At 47.4% G+C, this 19965-nt stretch overlaps 2 protein-coding genes across 2 annotated transcripts in view; both read left to right on the top strand.

The window, feature by feature from the left end:
* Window positions 1-11474: 11474 nt before the first annotated feature.
* LOC125961813 (metabotropic glutamate receptor 7-like) lies at window positions 11475-13242 on the top strand. Its single transcript, XM_049700837.1, has one exon. The coding sequence runs from the start codon at window positions 11488-11490 to the stop codon at window positions 12484-12486; it is 999 nt and encodes a 332-aa protein (XP_049556794.1). The 5' UTR covers window positions 11475-11487; the 3' UTR covers window positions 12487-13242.
* Window positions 13020-19965, top strand: part of LOC125961667 (translation initiation factor IF-2-like) — a 48478-nt gene continuing 41532 nt past the window's right edge. The window contains exons 1-3 of the mRNA XM_049700478.1: window positions 13020-13083; window positions 13836-13937; window positions 16875-17189. Coding sequence (XP_049556435.1) covers window positions 13020-13083; window positions 13836-13937; window positions 16875-17189 — 481 coding nt within the window. The remainder of the gene's footprint in view (window positions 13084-13835; window positions 13938-16874; window positions 17190-19965) is intronic.

The raw sequence follows: 19965 nt of genomic DNA on the forward strand, positions 1-19965 counted from the left end.
AGTCTCTTGCCTCTTCGGGAGCTCCAGATCTTTTCCCGGACTCCCCACCCCCCCACCTCGGCTAGCCGTGGTGCACTAACCCCTTCAGGCTATGTTCACGCCACCAACCCCAGTCCTCTCCCTGCGCTCCGACTAAAGCCCGATCCTCAGCTTGCAGCCCCGCCCACCCCCGCGGCTGAGCAGACAAACCTCTTGGGCTGGTGAGTGCCAGTTGGCACCTATCCTCACGGGCTTAGTTGCTCCACGGCATGTGGGATCTTCCCGGACCAGGGCTCGAACCCGTGTTCCCTGCACTGGCAGGAAGATTCTTAACCACTGCACCACCAGGGAAGTCCCTAAAGCAATTATTTTTTTAACTCTATGGCTTTAAATAATCCTTGGCTCTGAAATTCCCTGTACCCCTCAACTACGTAACCACAGGCCGCTCTGCCCTAAATCCTTTTCTTACACTTTGTAGCTTTTTAAGCAACGCCCCTCTTTAGGAAGACATAATCCCTTCTCTGTAGAAAACATGAAAGACCTGAACAAATCAAGATTTCTCCATGGAGAATTCAGCTAGTCCTGTGCTTAGCTCCGAACACGGAAATCCATGTCTTACACCAAGCACGCCATTACCCGGACTAATGCCTGCTTGAATAACAAGCAAATTATTGTGCTTTTAATTGTACCTTGCTGGGTCACAAAGCACGTGTGAGAGAGGAATGTGCCCAGCTTCTCCAGGAGAAACAGGTCAGGCCTCTAATCCTCCTTTTCTGTCACCTTCCCCTCCCGCTTTCCAATCCTTTCTCTTCTCAGCAGAGCAGAGGGAAGAAAAAGAGACAGCTAAATTATGTTTAAAATGGAAGAGTCTAAAAGAAGAAAAACGGCGGTCAGTACTGACTTGGGAGAGGATGCATTATCTATCCACAGCCTCTGCAGTGTGGGCCATTTGAGCACAATCAGTGTTCCAACCGGCTTGCTGGAGGGCGATATCTGCGAGCCTAAACCAGGCTTTCTCAGCCTCAGCACGACTGCTGGGTGGGGTTGGATGCTTCTTTGCTGTGGGCCTGTCCTGTGATGGAAGGACTTTTAGCCTCGCGTAAGCTGTGACCATCCAAAGTGTCCCAAGACACTTTCAAATGTCTCCTGGGTGCAAAATTGCCCCTGGTTGAGAACCACGGCCCCAAGCCCTTCCATATTGGGATGTACTTGCTCTCGCTCCCATTCTCTCCCCCCACATACACAAAACCCAAGAAAATCATGGTTCCTGTGTTAAAACTGGGGAGATCAACGTGCTCTTCATGTAGGTAGAATGAGCGGATAGGAAAAAGACACTGACTTGTGTGTAGTCAGGGGACAGAGTGGGAACCCCCTCAACGCCAAGACTGAAAAGAGTCTTAGGATGTGGGTGTGTTTCTGGCTCCCTCTGGGAAGTGGCAATGCCCCTGGTTGAACAAGCCAACTTTCGAACGCCTCTACCCTGTGCACTTTGGAATCGGGCTTGCTGTGGGCGAGATGAGGAGTGATGGCGAGGCTGCAGAGATGAAGGCGTCTGTGAAGGTGCTGACTGTCTCCTCCCACACTACTTGGGACAGGGGAGAACTACCCAGCTTCGGAGAGATACCCATTGCTCAGACAATGACGATCCTGTCTTGGACCTAAACATCGGGATGAAAGAGGGCTACTGACAAGACAGACGTTGTGCAAGCATGGGGTTGCACTTTCATTACAGACATTGAGGCAAACATTTCACTCCTGGTGATATAAGACCTCCCCTATTTTTGAGAACTTACAAGAAGCATTATTTCTTGTTACCTGCCAGAAGGAAAGGCGGGAGAACGAGCACACTGCAGTGAGCCCCCATATCCACTAGATGGCGGTGTACATCTTCCTCAGAAGCCAGGCGGGCAGCGCTCTGGGCAGCTCGTTGGCCTAAGCAAGACAAGGGCCACTTTTCTTTCCGGAGACAAGGCGTCTCTTCTCATTGTCGGCACAAACAGCCCCAAACAATTGCACTGACCACACAGCTCTAAGCCACGTTCCAGGGCACTGCCGTCTGTTCAGGAGTGAATGCTGGGAAAATGAACCACGCTGCTAATTTGCTTGATTGGGGGGAAAATAAGATCTCAAGTGACAGTGGGTGTGATTATTTTTCCAACAAGAATAGGGGCAAAGCCATTTCATCCACCCCCCCCCACAACTGCTACCATAAATGAAAGCAATCACCTTATTAGTCCTGAATTACTAACTGGCAGGGTAAAGATCTGCTGGAAGTCAAGCTGAAGTGGGGAGTCTGGAGAAAGGGATGTGATTTCTGCAGGGGAGGAGGGGAGGGGTAGGGCGCGGTGGGAGGGGCGGGAGGGGAGGGGAAGACCTGAAGCCCATTGTGAGGTCCTGCGCCCCTGTGGTCTGGGGGCCATGCTGGCCCTGACCCTGGGAGAAAAAGAGGCTCAGTGATGTCTTCAGGCCGTTCATTTTGTGCAGGAGAATGACTTTATAAAGTGAAGGAAAAAGAACCTGTTGGAGAAAACCTATCCGAGAGTTTCTCTGAAAATGCTACAGATTGAGATGAACTGGCTTGGAAAGGAGAGCACAGCCCTGTGGCGCCTGGCCACCCCGCTGCTGGTGGACCCCCCAGGAAGGTTCTGTCACGGAAACGACAGGCAGATCTGAAACCAAGTTGGGCTTTACGTCATTAAGAAATCCCCCAAAGGAATGGAATAAAGGCCTCCTTTCACACTTTGGGTTTTGCATGTGTCCTGAGGAAGCGCCTCTTCCCCAGCTGAGACAGCGCGCTGTCGCCGAGACCCAGTGAGCGTCCCTCGTCCTGCGGGCAAAGCAAAACAGCAGCGGGGTGGGTGCGCGCCCAGAGCTGCCCCTCTCGCCATTGATTTGTTCAGGGGTGACTTCTTGCGTTCTAGTTAGATGTGACTTTAATCGAAGTGCTTTCCTAAGGCGATTTATCACAACTGTGAACCGTCAGTCTGCACAGCTGCTGCTCTTTTAGGGAAACGCACAGGCTCGGGAGGCGGAGGGGCCGGCGCGGGCTCCCCTCTTTCCCACGGACAGGCCCGCGTGCCCCTCCCCACCAGAAATATGTGCGCCGCGTCCTCAGAGGCCGCCGCTTCTGTGCTCTGGCTCCTCTGCTGTTTCTGGCTGCTGAACAAGCCATCTCCTCTCTCCTGGGAGGGGCAGCTGGTTTCCTTTTGGGGCGCTCCCCTTCTCCCCGTCTCAGCTCCTGCAGCGGAGATGAGGCTGCCCCTCTCTCCCTGCACGCTGTGGGCTGGGTGTGCAACCCGGCTCGGGCCACAGTCCCCCCCCCCCACCCCCGTCCCCACCGACCCCGCTTGGCGCCCACCACAGCCGGCAAAGCCCACACGGGACGCCCAGTTAAAGCTGAACCGCAGATGAAAACCACGACTTTTTAGGGTGTCTTCAACATTGCATGCAACATACTTCTACTTAAAAAATTACTGTTTATCTGAAGTTCAGCTTTAACGAGGCGGGCATCCTGTATTTTGTCTGGCAGCCTTCTTGGTTGTAAAGAAAATGTTTGTCCAGAGCAGGTCAAATTGGAATCAGCCTAGGACTTTTAACTGGAGCTTTGGGGAACAAATACTTAAAAGGTATCTGTTGGGACTGCTAGGCTGGTAGGATTCATGCTTGCAACTGCTGGGAGCCAGCTTTGCTATCATGTGGGGAGAGCTGCTTGAACTACAAGCCAACACCACAGAGAGCAGACCTGTTTCATTTGAACAGGTGGATCCAGCTGTTCTTGAAGCTGGCCCGGTGGGTGGTAGAGGTCAGGGTGCTGATGGCCAGGAGGGATAATAATTTCCTACCCCTCAAATCTGGGAAGTGAAAACAGCAGGGCTGAATGTGCCCATGGGGCATGGCTTCTGTTCAACTGGAAGAGTGGTGAATGGCTATTGGGTGACCAAAACAGTCGGTCTACTATATTCTTACTTTGTTTGCTAATTGTTTTGCTGCGTGTAAACTCTTTGTTGCATTAGCTCTTGTTCATGACATCATGTCTGGAGACAGGGTCTGATAGACTTACATGTGGAATTGGAGACTTAAATTTCAAATCTGCCTCTGCCTGGTTGAGTGGCTTTAGGGTTCTCGTAACCTCTACAAAGTTGAGTTTCTGGGTCTGAAACCTAAGGACAGAGGTGATCGTAATCCATTTGGGCTGCTATAACAAAATACCAGAGCCTGGGTAGCTTATGAACAACAGAAATTTATTTCTCATAGTTCTGGAGGTTGGAAGTCTAAGATCAGGGTGCGAGCAGATTCACAGTCCGGTGAGTATCCTCTTCCTGGGTCACAGTTGGCATGTTTTCTCTGTAACGTCCCATGGCAGAAAGGTCGAGGGACCTCTGCGGGGTCTCTTTTATGAGGGCACTAATTTTGTTCATGAGGGCTCTACCCTCATGACCTTATGACCTCCCAAATGCCACACCTCCTGATACCATCACTTTGGGGGTTAGGATTTCAACATATGAATTTTGGGGGAGGCAAATGTTAAATCTATAGCAGAGGTACTTTCCCCATAGGATGGGGGAGAGGGAAAGTATGTAAGCACCTGTCATAGGGTCTGGTGTGGAGCAGGTGCCCCATACAGATGTTATTACAAAATATTGAGTATAGTTCCCTGTGCCATAGAGGAGATCCTTCTATCTATTCTATGCCTTCTTTGAATGACCATAGCACTTGTTGTCTGTATCATTTTTATGTCTGTTGTTGCTTTGTGACTGAAAATGAAAAATTTCTATTTGTCCATGTCCTGGCCCTTACATAAAAATGTGTTCATTTATCTATTTCATATTTATTGACTACATCTTAGACACCGTGTTAACTGCTGGTTCTAGATGTTAGTAAAATATAGACCTTCCTGCTCAAAGGGTCACAGTATTTGTGGGAAAGCAAAAAATGAACAACCTATGTCTCTAAGAGCTTTGTACTTCCCAAAGAGAACACACCTCGTAGGTACAATAAATCCATGTATCATACGTAAATGTATAAATAGTTAATGGGATTATTTATACACCTGAGATAACTGCTTTTCGATTCTGAGGAAATGATGATTATATTTCACCAGGAGCTCAATACCACTATGAGAATGAGGGCTTAACCCCCGACTTGACTCACTGCATCACTTTCCTATATAAAAATACACAAGTCTGTACATACGCTCTAGAAAAAGGCTTATCTGGCATGAATTTCAGATAGCAAGAAGAAAACTGCAAGAGGTTCAGAGAAGCATCCAGAAGCTCAGATGATTGTCTGGCACTAATACAACGTGCCTGACAGGAAAATAGAACTGTAAATCTCACAAAATTCGATGATCTTTTAAGAATTTCAAAACCTCCTGCTATTAATTGGAAATCCTAGAAGAATAGCTTCTTTTAAAATGTACCGATAATATGCTTTACAGCTTAATATTCAGAAGCCTATGTTTTGGCTAAGTGAGCTTCAGGAAGGAGGGAAATTTGTGGTTTACCTCCACTTACTTTGGAACCGCTGGTTCCAAACATCTACTTCTATGCACAGTCATCTTATCATCTGTAAAATGGAGGCAACTCTAAGACAACAGAGTTACAGAGATGTTGCACAGCTCCATGTGTCATTGTCTTCATTTGTTTCAGAATACCAATAACATCTAAGCTACTACTGAAAGAGGGCTATATTATTTGGGGTCATCTAGTGCAGCTCTGTCAAAGTAAAGAAAAGGGACCTAGAATGACTATAATTTTCCCAAGAGGACACAATTATTTTATGGTAAATCTGGGACAAGAACCCTGATCTCTTGGATCCCATTCCATTGTTCTTTCATTGCGTTCTGAACAACCCAGAGAAATAAAGAGAAATAAAACTCCTGTGTGCTGTGTCACTGGTACAGGACATGGCAAGATTGGAATTGGAGCACTACATATTAAGAGGTATCTGAGAAATTCTTCAAACTAATTGAGATATATACCAGGTACATAGAAAACAGTATGTTTTATGAAGATGATTCTGTGCAATGAACAGAACTGGTAACACACACTGGAAGGTGAATTCTCATTTTCTGGCACCTTGAAAACGCCACCTCAACATACACGTTAAAATAAACATTTGAACTGGGTCATATTTAATTCTGCATGCTCTTGTAAGTCAGCAAAATATTCCATATATCATTTAAGTTGTCACTCACTTTTTAACTTGACTTTCAATTTCTAAAAGTCTTTCCAAACATAAAACAGAGGTGGGAAAATGGTATATGGGAAGCTGCAGAGATGAAATAAGCTTATTTCATTAGGCATAAAGATGACTATCCAAACAACTTCATGGCTGAAAGTGTCCAAATCTACTGTCTTCGTTTTGTAGTCAAGGCTTCCGGAAAAATATGCTAACGGATTCCTTATTACCCAAATGCCCCATATCAGTTTCAGTAGGTATCATTATATATTATGGAAATTTTTCTCAGTGACAGTGAAAGACATCCTGGCTGAACATCCCCCTGCCCATGACACAGAGATGATGGTCTCAAGCTATCTTGAAGGCATTGGAGCCCACACTATCCGTTACTAATATTAATGGAGGATAAAACTTCATATTCTGTTTGCTCTATATTTGTTCAATCACTTCTTCCCTTCATTAAACTGGATGGCCCATAATTGAGTCTGTAGTGTCTATCATTGGAAACTGAACAAAGTTTTGTTGGTTTTATTAATGTCATACGTTTCTAGGGAGGGTCTATTCAATAACTAAGTCTAGTTTCACAGTTACAAATAAATTATGATGTAACTTTGAATAAATTAAGCTCATCATAAAGGAAGGATACTGAGAGTTGCTACTACCCCTTCCTTGAGGGACTCTCGTAAAGCGCTGAGTAAAGTAACAGAGGTGTATATGTATGCATATATTTTCAATGATATTTGTACAGACTTAAAAAGAACTCTACAGGGCTTCCCTGGTGGCGCAGTGGTTGAGAGTCCGCCTGCCGATGCAGGGGACACGGGTTCGTGCCCCGGTCCGGGAAGATCCCACATGCCGCGGAGCGGCTGGGCCCGTGTGCCATGGCCGCTGGGCCTGCGCGTCCGGAGCCTGTGCTCCGCAACAGGGGAGGCCACAACAGTGAGAGGCCCGCGTACCACAAAAAAAAAAAAAAAAAAAAAAAAAAGAACTCTACAGAATGCATTATAAAAACCTTAATGCTGTGTGTCCCTAGTTCCCAGCTCTCTCATTAGAACTACTTAAATGAACACAATCTTATCTTTTAGGATAGCTATCAGAGTACTCCAAATACTACTTCTTGCAGTACCCTGTCCCAACAATTTGCCATCCTCTTCCCATTAGTCCTCAAGTCAGAAGCCCCGAAGATCTGTTCATTAATTTATGAACACATTTCTTCATCCAGCCAAGAAAATTGATTGATCCCTTACCAAATTTCAGGCACCATTCTTCAGCATGATTTATAGGCATGTTCAGGAAACACAGCAGTGATTAACACAGATGAATATAGTCTCTCTTGAGCTGAGGGGGGAGACAAAAGTAAATAAGCAAATATAAAATCATAAGTATAGGGCTTCCCTGGTGGCGCAGTGGTTGAAAGTCCCCCTGCCGATGCAGGGGACACGGGTTCGTGCCCCGGTCCGGGAAGATGCCACATGCCGCGGAGCGGCTGGGCCCGTGAGCCATGGCCGCTGAGCCTGCACGTCCGGAGCCTGTGCTCCGCATTGGGAGAGGCCACAACAGTGAGAGGCCCGCGTACCGCCAAAAAAAAAAAAGCTATGAAAACAAAACCTATGGATGGAGACCTCCATGAAAGATGGAAGAGTATAATAATGGCCAGAGTACATTACCGTGGCAGAAGCAGCAGCCCTTAAGGAGGACAACTTTATAAATTACAAATTGGATTTAAATAGACAGGGAATTGGAAGTGGAGACATTATTTTCTGCAGAAGATGATGGACAGGGGAGAACAAAGAAAATAAAACTGAGATTGTTAGCAAAATACAATGCTAAGCATATAAGTTAGGACTGAGTCCTTAACTTTCATTTTTATTAATGAGTGGGTGAGTATAGATTACTGACTACACAGAATCAAACCTGGGAACACATTTTATATTTATGATCTTTGTGCCTAAAACTAGATTCTCCTGCAATTTAATATGACACTAGGACAATGACTGGCCAAGTTTTAGATTAATCACTCTTACACAAAGATTTTTCATTCATATAATCTCAAACAAATACTGCGTCACCAATTAAGTTCCAGATCCTATGCACTCTGGCTGAAGATATAAATATCTTGCAAGCCCAGCATCACTTTCCTCTTTCTCTGGTAACAAATCACACTTTCTATTATGACAATGGCCCCAGTTATCGGCCCAGGAATAAACACTTGACTCAGGAAGAGCCAATTAAAGCCCTCCTTTAGAGTTGATCGAGAGCTTTAAGGTTAGAGTATTTCCATCTTACGAAATTTTTGTAAAACAAAATTATTTCAAAATCGACTAATTATTCTTTAAGTTCTAGAAACTGCATTCTGTGACTAAGAGGACAATTTATTTGCCGTCGGTTCTGCTCTGCCCACTTAATGTTTCTGTTATTGTGAGATAAAGGCAGTGGGGAATGGCAAACCAATTCTGACTCATTCAACACATGAGTGCTTCTTAGGTACAAAACACCATTCTGAACATTGTCCGAGGTAAAAAGATAAATAATACCTAGCCCCTTATAATACCTAGCCCCTTACCCTCAAGGATCTTCCAGCTTAGCAAGGGAAATAAAACATGCACACAGATGACTGCAACAAAAAGAAGATAATGATTGCTGCCAGACGTTTGGGGAGAATGAGGAGAGCAAAGAGAGAACACAGAATAAGGCAACATTCAACAGTCAGCCAAGAACTATTTGTTGAGCAATTGCAAGCTGTGACCTGGAAATGGAAGAGGAGAACATAGATCTGCACATGGGCAGGTGAAAAATCAAGTGTTCTCACTTGTAACACAGCTCTTCAAATATATGTTTTGGCACCAAGTGCCTACTAAATAGCCTTAAATTAAAACTAAATAAGGATACAGTCTCTATCAAATACAGCCTCAGGTACTGATGCCTAAATACTAGGATCACAGTATTTGTGTCCCAAGGATGCCTTTCTAGTGCTTTGCTTCTTTCCCCCTTTCCAAATTAGCTAATGCTGCCTTACCAGGATATCTATTGCACTTGTTCCAGCCTTTTTGATCCAATGTATTGAATAGCAGAATAGGTGAGTTACAAGAGGATATTTTGACTTCAAACAACAGAAATAAAATACTCTATAATTGAAAAGAAAGAGGCAATCTTTCAGGCACATGTGGATCCAGGAGTTCACATGTTTTAACCAGGTCCCTTTCTCTCTTCCCCACCCCTTCTTCTCTCTGCCTTTTCTCCTCTCTGGTATTTCTCATTATGGGATCCAAATATTTCCCTGTTTATGTGGAAGCTTCTGGCACAGCTGCGGGCTTATACGCTCGCAGCTCCAGGGCTGGCTGGAAGGGGCGGGCGCATCACAGCATAAGGTTGCACAAGGTGTGCACTTATATAGCAGGGCATCACATCTATGAGTGATGGATGATCACATTGTATACAGGGGTAGCTTCGCATAGTTTTTACATCACTTTTCTTGAAGATGGCAGTAAAATGGTATGTTTTTACAAAATCAAATAGTGTAACATTGTCCAAAAGATATACATAAAGCATTTAGAGGAAGGAGGCTCCTTTTTCTTTTAACTCCGGCATGGATTGTCTATTGGACAGTGGTAACCCTATGTCATCAACCTCGTTACCCCAGCAGAAGTCCAGGGATTAGCCCTGCATAACTCTTAGCCTCTATTCCCTTCCTTGAACACTGTAGCCAGAAGGTTTTTTTCCGCCTCAAACCTTAAGTATTGAAACCTGGAGGAGGGGCATGTCTGAAAAGAAAATGATGGACTGGACTCTCCCTAGAAGGAAGATAAATGGGTGGTCAACAAGAAAAAAAATAAAATCCTCTGTACCAGGAAATGTTTGAAGTGTTGTTTGGGTATCAAAAAGCGGGTGCCCTACACATAAAGCAACAAAGGATATTGGTCTAAAAAGAACACCATGGCCAAAGGTGCATGACCTATTTCAACAGAGGATTTGAAAGTTAGAAGTTAACGTGTAAAACATTCAATTCAATTTCATCATTTTACAGATGGGCAAAGTAAAACTCAGGCACAGGAACAGAAGTGCCAAGGTCAGACAGGTGGTTGGTGGAAGAGACAACCAACTTCCCAACTTCTGACTTTTTAGGGGTGTGTGTGTGTGTTGTTTTGTTTATGTGCAAGGACATTTTTCTTTAGTACACTAACATTACAACAGAAAGTATAGTCTTGTTTTTGTTTTCTCTGCGCCCTCAATTCTGTATAAGGCAGTTTCGCTGCACTCCAACAGAAAGGCTCAGCAAGAGTAGAGACCACCATAAGCAGTACACGTGGGCACCAAGGGCAGATACATTGCCCTTCCTTGTGTAGGAACTAGGGCCACTTGTTGCTTTAATGGGCCAAGTTTGGGCTGGACCTGCAGGAGGGGACACCTTTGAAAAACAGCTTCCTAACTGCACTACAACCTGCTCTGGCATCCTGATTCCACTCCCCAAACCCCCCAAATCTTCAGCCAGAAAAAAAAAAAAGAAGAATGGATCACTGGATCACTGGATCGATGGGGAGATTTCTGTCTGCTCCTCCTACTGCCACCTCTTTCTTGCTATTTCCTGCCCGAGGAAACCTGACATCAGCCCAAAAGCATCTCTGGAACTGGGTAGGAGGGAGCCTTACACCTGTCAGCGCCAGAGAAGAAAGTGCGCTCTGCAGAGTTCTCAGTTGTTCCATCTCTTGCGATGAAAGGAAGAAAAGGAGCGAATCCGCCACAGATTTACTGGAGACCAGGGTTACTTCATCCGGCTCCGGCCACAGTAACCCCTGAAGACCAAAGATGCATTTCCATTCCCAGCATTTCTTGTTGGCGTCTTTCCCTACAGGCTAGCCCAATGCCTGGCCCCGAAGAAGTCTCTGCGTAAAGGTTCTTTAGGTCATCAATCAGCCTCCTGTGTGTATGTGTGTTTTTCTTAGGAAAAACTGGCACAGACGAATTAGCAGTACAGACTGGGGTCTCCCTACTACCCTTCATGCTTGGCGGCATCACCTTCGACTACCTCGCATTCTCCCGGCGCTGACAGTCCCGGCTCCGGACCTCAGGGTTGGAAGCAGTCAGCCCCAGCTAGAACAGCCCTGTCCGGGGCTGATGCCACCCTGTGCCTAGAATGTGCGTGTGGGTGCAGGCGGGCGAGCGAGCGGCTTCTACAGTGAGACCGAAGCAGGAGCTCAGCCTTCGCCTGCGACCTGCAATCCCCAGATTCCCTGGGGACCTCGAAACTCCCAATCGGAGGTACTCCGCCCCCCCACAGCCGCCCATCCATTCCCGCCCCCCTTACCTCAGCACGCAGCCCCTCCCTGCGTGATGATGCAAAACCCTGGGGAGGGTGGGCGCTGGGAAGGGTGGGGAGAGCCTGAGAGCGAGCGAGGGTGGGAGGGAGTGGGCGGAGGAGGAGAGGGAGCCGAACGCGCATTTAAAGCGATAGCCATCCTCGCTCTCTCCCCAGTGCTGGGCTGTTGGAGAGCTCGAGCTGCAAGCCACCGAGCGCGAGCTCGAGCGCGGCGCGCTGGCCGGGGAACCCAAGAGCGCACGGCGCCCCAAGCTGGCAGGCGCCGCGGGACCCCCCACCCTCGCCGGCTGCCCTTCCCCGGGCGCCCCTACCCTCCTCGCCCGCAGGAGACCCTGGGCTTCCCCGGAGGAGCTCACCCCAAGGGGCCAGGACTCCGGCGAGCCCGCCACCGTCCCCTCGAGTGCCGCCGCCACCACCGCAGCCGCGGGAGCAGCATGGTCCAGCTGGGGAAGCTGCTCCGCGCCCTGACTTTGATGAAGTTTCCCTGCTGCGTGCTGGAGGTGCTTCTGCGCGCGCTGGCGGCGGCGGCGCGCGGCCAGGAGATGTACGCCCCGCACTCCATTCGGATCGAGGGGGACGTCACCCTCGGGGGGCTGTTCCCGGTGCACGCGAAGGGTCCCAGCGGAGTGCCCTGCGGCGACATCAAGAGGGAGAACGGGATCCACAGGCTGGAAGCGATGCTCTACGCCCTGGACCAGATCAACAGCGATCCCAACCTGCTGCCCAACGTGACGCTGGGAGCGCGGATCCTGGACACTTGTTCCAGGGACACTTACGCGCTCGAACAGTCGCTCACTTTCGTCCAGGCGCTCATCCAGAAGGACACCTCCGAAGTGCGCTGCACCAACGGCAAGCCTCCGGTTTTCGTCAAGCCCGAGAAAGTAGTTGGAGTGATTGGGGCTTCGGGGAGTTCGGTCTCCATCCTGGTAGCCAACATCCTGAGGCTTTTCCAGGTAGGGGGGCGCTCCCTCCGGGGCAGAGCGCGCCGTAGCTCCCCGCGCTCTTTATCCTGAAGGCTGGCTTGGACTCCAGGGGTGCGGGGTCTGGTCAGCCTTCGCTCATTTCCACCCTGGAGATCCTGCCGAATCCCTCCCACCTCACCCGAGGAGGTACTTTCCCTGCTTGATTCATTTCCCTTCCATCTCTCCCCTGTCCGCGCTCCACTCCATCCGGCTTGACATTCTGGATTTATGGCCCCATTGACAAGAAACAGTCTCCGAAAAACAAGGCGATGATTTAAATGGGTTTGCATTCGAGTGAAATATGGTTCCAAAACAGGCTTGTAAAAGTGCCGGGCTCCTGTGAGAGCCACTTAGGCGCAAGGAATATGAAAGATGAGAAGACGCCTAGAAACTAGGCATTTCTCAACTCCCCAGGTTCCCTGCCCCAAGCCGCCCGACAAGCTGCAGCTGCCTTGGAAAATTTCGAGAAGAGCTTAGGGAGGCAGTTCTTAAACCGAAGGCTAGGTCTTCACCTACATTTGGACGTGAATTGCCCATTTCGCTCGGGTTGGATTTCCCGACCTGTCACCTATCTCTGCGAGGGCATGGGGCGGAAGGCGTGGGGACTGTCCTCAAGCGGGGAGAAGCCACCCGCAGACGTGCCCCCGGGTGATTTGCTCTGGGCAGTTGTTTGCACCGTCTAAACTGCCTTTGCGATCCGGCCACTGGCAGGAGCCGGGCGATCAGCTTTCTACTTCTGCCAGCTCAGAGCCCGGAGGTGAGCTCATGCTAACTGCGAGACACAGTCGCTTTTTCTGCACTCACCCTGTGCCCATCCTTTCCCACGACCTCTCTAACGCAGCCCCCAACCCCAGTCCTGGGTTTTGAGGACGATTCTCAGAGCCAGACAAGAAGGCGCCTGGAGGGAGGCAGTAGGGTGCGCTGAGCAAGGCCGGGCGGTCCTCTAGCTCCGGGTGCAGGCGGGCAACGGCGGAAGATGCGAGGACGGCGGATCGGGCCCGCTGAGCGGTGGGCGGTGCTGCAGTGCTCTCTCACCGCCTGCTCCCGCAGCCTCGGCCCCACGGCTCCTGTGCCGCCCTGGGTATAGATGGATGGCTTCTGGATGAAGAAATTGAGTTTCAGGGTCTGCGTGACTATGGGTTCTCTTGTTTCTCTTTCTTCCTGTGTGTCTCTCTCCTTGTGTCTCTTTCTCCCTGCTTTTTTTTTGTCTCTCTGTTTTTATGTTCTCCCTTTCAATTTCTGCCTCTCTTTTCCTTCTCTACCCCTATCTCCAGGTTTTTTGTTCATCTCTGTCTTGAAGTGATCCTTTCCTAATGCACAGCTCTCTCCCTGCCTGGTAGGACCCAAGCTCAGTTAGTCCCTTCTCCAGATGTTCTGGCTGACCCTTATGCTCCCCGTAGCTAAAAAGTCGGCTCCCTCTCAAGTGCCTTTCCTGAAGCATGTTGGGTTTCTGGAGGGGACTCCTTGTGAGATTCAAGCTGTCACTACATCAGCACCCAGGGGTATGAAGTTTGTGTTTGTGCCAGAAGGAGGGGTGCCTGTCTAAAGCTGCAGCCTGGTATGGCCCCTCTGAGCCTCTGAGCATCCCTAGCACCTGTTGAGTATGCCACCTCTAGATGTTTGCAAGGCCAAAAGTGCTTCTGGGCAGCCTTCACTTTGAGGTAATGCTTTCAGGAAGAGCCTGGGTTGTCGGAAGCAAAACCCAGAAGCACTTCCTTTACCTCTGAGCTTAAACTAGAGAACCTGAGGAGGCAGCGCTGCAGGGAGGATGAGGCCAGAGGTCACCTGAGAACCACAGGGGCAACTCACAGTATTTTTACTGGAGCTCTGGGTGTTGAAGGCACATTTGCTGTTTGACATTTTAAAACTTACTTTGGTGCCTTCACTTGGAGCTTGGGAGCTTGCAGATGGGCCTGCCTGTCGAAAAAAGAGTGAAATCTTAAAGTCAAGAGAGAGCTTGCAGACTAGGTGAAGGATTGTGTTTGCTGAAAAAGATTCCAGGGGGAGCTGATTCCTTCTCTGGTGTGTGGATCTGAGGCACTTGCAAGAAAAGAGAACGCTTGCCTTATGCTTAGTTCCCCCGTTCCCTGGGCTGGGAAGGAAAGGAACTGAATGCCAGCATTAGCAGTGCGCGTTGGGACCAAAACCATTCAGAGAAAACACTGTCATTTTCCTCTAATTTGCAAATTGCAGCTATTCATCTGGATTGAACAGCTGAGGGAAAAGAGCCCCCAGTTTTCACCTGCATTTATTGAGAAGAGGCTGGTAGTAGGAGGGATGCACCAACTTGTAGCTTGTGCTGCAAGCTGGATATAAGCTCGGTGTGAGTATCCTGGTTAACCACTGCCCATGTTCAAATATACAGAGATAGATTCCAACAATCTCTTCCAGTAGCCTTATTTTTGCGTGTGATCTTAGAAGCTCCTGGCATGTAAGTCCAGTCCCCAGTTTCCCAGCCTCTGCAAACCTGCAAAATGAATAGAGAGAATAGTGGAACACAGACCCCTTGTTCAAAGACACAGTCACTCTAGGGAAAGAGGAAAAGAACGGGTAGGTGAATCTTCTCTGGGATTGCAGGGTTCAGCTCAATGAAGACTGTCCTGTATAAAAGAAACTCCTCTAAATGGTTGAATTCTTAGCTCTCCAGAGATTTGAGTTTTCCTTTCCCCAGTCCCTGTGGGTTGCTGTGGGGAATGTGCCAAACCTATCATTTGAGATAAAAATTTATGGTGAGGTAAGCTTCTAGGCTGGGGGAAGGAAGACTTAGTGACTGCTAAGCACTGGGGGGCAGGAAGGAACAAGGAGCTAGTAATGGATGTAACAAATGCTGCAGCTGCCAGCAAAGCCTGGATTGAACTTCCTTCCTGAAAATGAGGACCCGGGCAAGAATGACCACTCAGATGTAAACAGTGTCTCTGACTGGGAATTCTCATCTGCCTGCCGGTGGGCCAGAGCTGAGCAAGTCCTTTCTCTCCTCTGTATGCACACTGAATTGGTTAGTAAGTGACATGTCAGAGGACAGGAATCATATTCAGTGGATCTTTCAAATCCAGGAGTTTGAGGCTAATGAAATTAGTGTGTGGCCAGGGCTCTGCCAACTAGAATTAAGTCACTGCAGCCACCCTGCAATGCATTTCCAGCCTGAAGGGAGCATCAGGGAGGAATTTCGGGAGATTTGTTTCTGAGCCTGTACAAAATAATACTCTCCTAATGCTAAGAAAGATTAAATGTAAGTTAATATTGACTACGAGTAACATATTTAAAAAATAATCGCCGAGTGGGGGATGGCTTAAAGTGGAGAGATTATATAATATGGTGTGCAAAGAATAAATCTCCTCTGACCATTGTTTCATGGGCTATAAGTAAGATCTATTACAATGGAAAGTAATGGGAACGTTTTTATTCAAGGCTTCTCTGCTATTGACTTGAGAGCAAACACTCTGAGAGTATAAATTACTCTTGCTATGTGCTGACTCTGAATGAACAATATTTCATGTGCAGTGACATGGTCTAAGCTATAGACTTGGAATTGAATGGCATCTGTTTCAATTGTTTTGTTCTCTCAAGAGCAACTAGATAGAAAAAAGTGGTCAATTTGACCCTTGTGGGAGCGTGTTGCAAATCTAAACCTGTGTCCCTCATACCATAAATGAAATACATTTGTAAATTTGTGTTTTCCTTCTGTTCACTGATGCTTGAGTATAATCTCAAACTTTGGCAGCAACATTTTATACATAAGTACTTGGTTTTCTTCCTTTCTTCTTTCTCTTTCTCCTCTCTCTCTCTCTCTCTCTCTTTCTCCATCTTATGTAATTGGATAGAACTGGGCACCTAGGATGATGTGGTGTTACTATAGTGGGATTTTTTTTTTTAAAAAAACAACTCTAACTTACCCTTTTAAAAATTTCATAAATACAGGTGTCAGTGCCATTTGGAATAGTCTCTATAACAATTTCTGTCTCCACATTTACTGTGTTTCAGCAAATTTACCTAACAGATGGTGAGTGGGCAATTTTTAAAGGGGCATTTTTAAAAAGAGCGGAGAGGGAAGGAATAGAGACAGGCACATACTATATTTGAAGTTACCTCCACGTGTATTTTATGTATGTATACCCATACAATTAAGAAGTCTTTAGATGTTTTATCTTCAAGAATAATTCAGATAATGGATTACTTGAATATCATAAACATTTAGGGTTTAACAGATTTGTTACATATAGACGTTGTATCATGGATTTAAAAGACCGTAGCCAGCGGGCAGCGGCGGGCGGAGCGACCGAGGGGCGGCGCGGGCTCGGCGGCGGGTGCGGGGGTCCATGCTTCCTCGCGATAGAGGGCTGGGGTTCGCCAGAGACGCCGGGTTGCTCCGCGTTGCCAGGTTACCGAGCGCGTGCCCTGCGCCCGCTCTTCCGCCCGGGCCGCCCTCGGCGCCGCCTGAGCCGCGGTGCGGGCTGCGCGGGGCGCCGGATCCACGGAAGCCTGGGTCGGGCGCTGCGTGCGGGACTGTCGTCGCTCGTGGACGGGGCGCGAGCGCGCGGGGGACGTAGGGCGCCGACCTGGGGCTCCCCGGCGCTCCGGCTCCGCTCAGGGCGCCCGCTCAGGGGCCTCCGGCGCGAGGCCCCCTTCGTGGTCAAGATGGCGGCGCCCAGGCGGGCCGCGCCGAGGTGAGCTGGAGCCGGGCCCGGAGAGGGGCGGGTCTGCCACGCCCAGGACTTGGACCCCGGGCTGGTCTCCCGTCTCCCGGGGAGCGGCGGGTGAGTGGGCGCGGCCGCGCGTAGGTCCCTCTCGTGGGGTGGTCAGCTCTCCGTGCGTCCGCAGACTTCTGTCGTCTGATAGTCAGATCTGGGGTGGCCCAGGTTGGAGGCGAGGGTGCTTGATTGGGGAAACCTGAGGGGTTTAAGGACTCTATTGGGATCGTTTCAGACCCCAGCAAGAAGCTGAGCAAGTTTCCTCCTGACTCTCTTCCCGGCTAAGTTTTCTCCCTTCTCTGAAGACGCCAACTTTTTTGAATCACCTTGTTCCCCGGGGGGATACAGTTGGTGGTTCTGACCGTGGAACGTAGGACCCGGCGCGGGGAAGCCTGAGCTGGTTCTAGTTACTTTGTTTGCAAAGCACTTGTCTTGTCTTCGGAATCTTTGTGTATGTAACCAACGTTGGGAAGAGCCAGCGTTTTCTTCTCCAAAACACTGCGAGGGGTAACTTTATACGTAAGAAACAAGTGGGCGTTCACATCCATCTCTTTTCCAACCACTGAGTTTTGGTTGTGTTTCCTTTCTTTAAGTTTGTCTCGTTCTGAAGTGATAACAAAGAAAAAAAAACAAAAAAAAGGCCATAGCCAATTACACAAAGTATACTCTAGTCTCAGTCCTGCCATTAATTAGCTTAAGTCATTTAATTTTTCTAGGCCTCATTTTTCTCATGTGATGTTTTTTCTTTGAAAAATAGAGTTTCTAGAAGTCTCTAATATCTGTGTCATAGTTCAGCTTGGAAAAAACCTGTTCTTATCCAAACTCCATGACATTGTATTTCCAGCTCCAACTTTGGACTTTGAGTGAGTTGGGGGCAACTTTTTAAGGATATTTTCACACAGCTTTTTTAGTTAATATCAGTCTAGCTGACTTGTCATACTCAGACTTTCTCCCTTATTCTTTTACCAGTGTGTTCCTTAGTCATATATATAAAGACTGTTGTGGGAAAAATGACCTCCTGGGTCAGCTTACTGCATGGTCATCGACACAGGGCAGGGAGTAAGATTCTGTGGATTTTACAGAAGCAGATACAGGTTTCATTATCCATGTCCTCTCCCCTTTCATCTTACAAAAACAGCAGGCTTTTCTTGGAGAACTGCCAGATAATGCCATCCTGCCTCCTGAGGGGCCCCGGGGATGAGTCGCCCAGGGACTGAACTCCAGTAAAGCAGGTGATTGGCTCATGGGTAGGCATCTGACCTCGGCTAAGTCTATCAGACTGCTCCCCAGGACTTTTGTCTCAGAGCAAAATGGAAGAATTGTCTTTTCTCTCTGGAATTTCTAAGCTGGGGAGATATGACTCTGGGACTCTCAGTGACCATCCAGCACAAGGAGAGACTTTCTGTAAAATAAAGTCTTGCAGAGGTAAGCAGGGCTGAGCGATGGAGAGCTGGAACCCTGCTGATACTCTGGAACTTCCAGATCCAACTGTATCTGGCTGCATCCCTGAGTTTCTAGGACTTGTTTGTTGAGGTTGTTGTTGTTGTTTGGTTTTTGTTTTTAAATTTCCTTTGACTATTTTGAATTTGTTTTCAGCCATGTGCATTTGAAAGCATCATAGCTAAAAGAGCTAATTTCCTACATTAATGTCAGGTTTGCTTCCTTAAGTGAAAAATCATATTCGCTATTTTCTTTAAATAAAATCCTTCTAGCTCAGGTTTGAGATATTCAACACTCTGCCTCCTACCCCCCTCTTTTCCAACATTTACTATATCACCTTGAAGCATTTGTGACCACATCTTTCCCATCTAGATGCAGTTGAGAGAGAGAGCAAAGACTTCTGATATAAACTGCAACCTATACGCCTCCTACCTGGAAGCTTTAGAACATACTTGATTCTTGTCATTAAAGCAAATCTTTTGTTGTTGTCTCCAGGGCACAGAAGCATTTTCATGGCATAATGGAGTACAAAGTACATTAAGCCTAACTCTACTTCTCATCCTCTTTTACTTTAAATAGGCAGAAAAGAACAATCTCAAACACATTTTCCCAACAAATAAAATACATATACGATTATGTTTAGAAGACATTTATGCAACATATAGTTAGACTGATTAATTAATGGACCTTTCGCCAATTGGCACAGTAAATATATATGTTCAATGTGCGCAATTAAAAAGACAATAACATATTTTTACAGGTTAATTATCTGAGAAGAGTATTGTGCCAGCACACTTGATACTACAGTATTTCATGCTTGACAGGTAATCTTCTTTCAATTATATTTACTGCTAAATGTTTCTTGGATCAAGCTATTAAATTATAAGGTCAAAAGTAAAATGATATGAAATTACAATGATAAAGGGACAGATATCCCACTTTATGAGAATAGAAGTTCTAATTTCTTCTCAGTACTACTAGTAGTGACCACAGTACTAATTTGAGCCCTTACTATGAGCCACTGTGCCCATATATATTTAGTTCTTATAGTAGTTCTGCAAAGGGCATATAATAATCCACACTGTAAAGCTGAAGAAAGTGATTCTCATAGCTGAAAGTCACATAGCTGGTGAGTGGCAAAGTCTAGATTCAAACTTAGAGTCGTCTGACAATGCCCAGGTTGTTGACCACTATGTACACTGCTCAATTGTTGCACCAATAAAGAAGTGCTTGAAATAATTATAGATTTGCCTACCCTGAAACTGCAGTGATTTAAAGACATCAAAGTTGCCAGTTGCTTAACATCTACTTACAGTAAGAAATTACATTTTATTTCATTTCTAAAACAAGATTAGTTCTGCAGGCCCATCGAAACTTGAGCACACAAATCCTACCTCCAAAT

The sequence above is a fragment of the Orcinus orca genome, chromosome 17 (genome assembly GCF_937001465.1).
Source record: "Orcinus orca chromosome 17, mOrcOrc1.1, whole genome shotgun sequence".
Lineage (NCBI taxonomy): Eukaryota > Metazoa > Chordata > Mammalia > Artiodactyla > Delphinidae > Orcinus > Orcinus orca.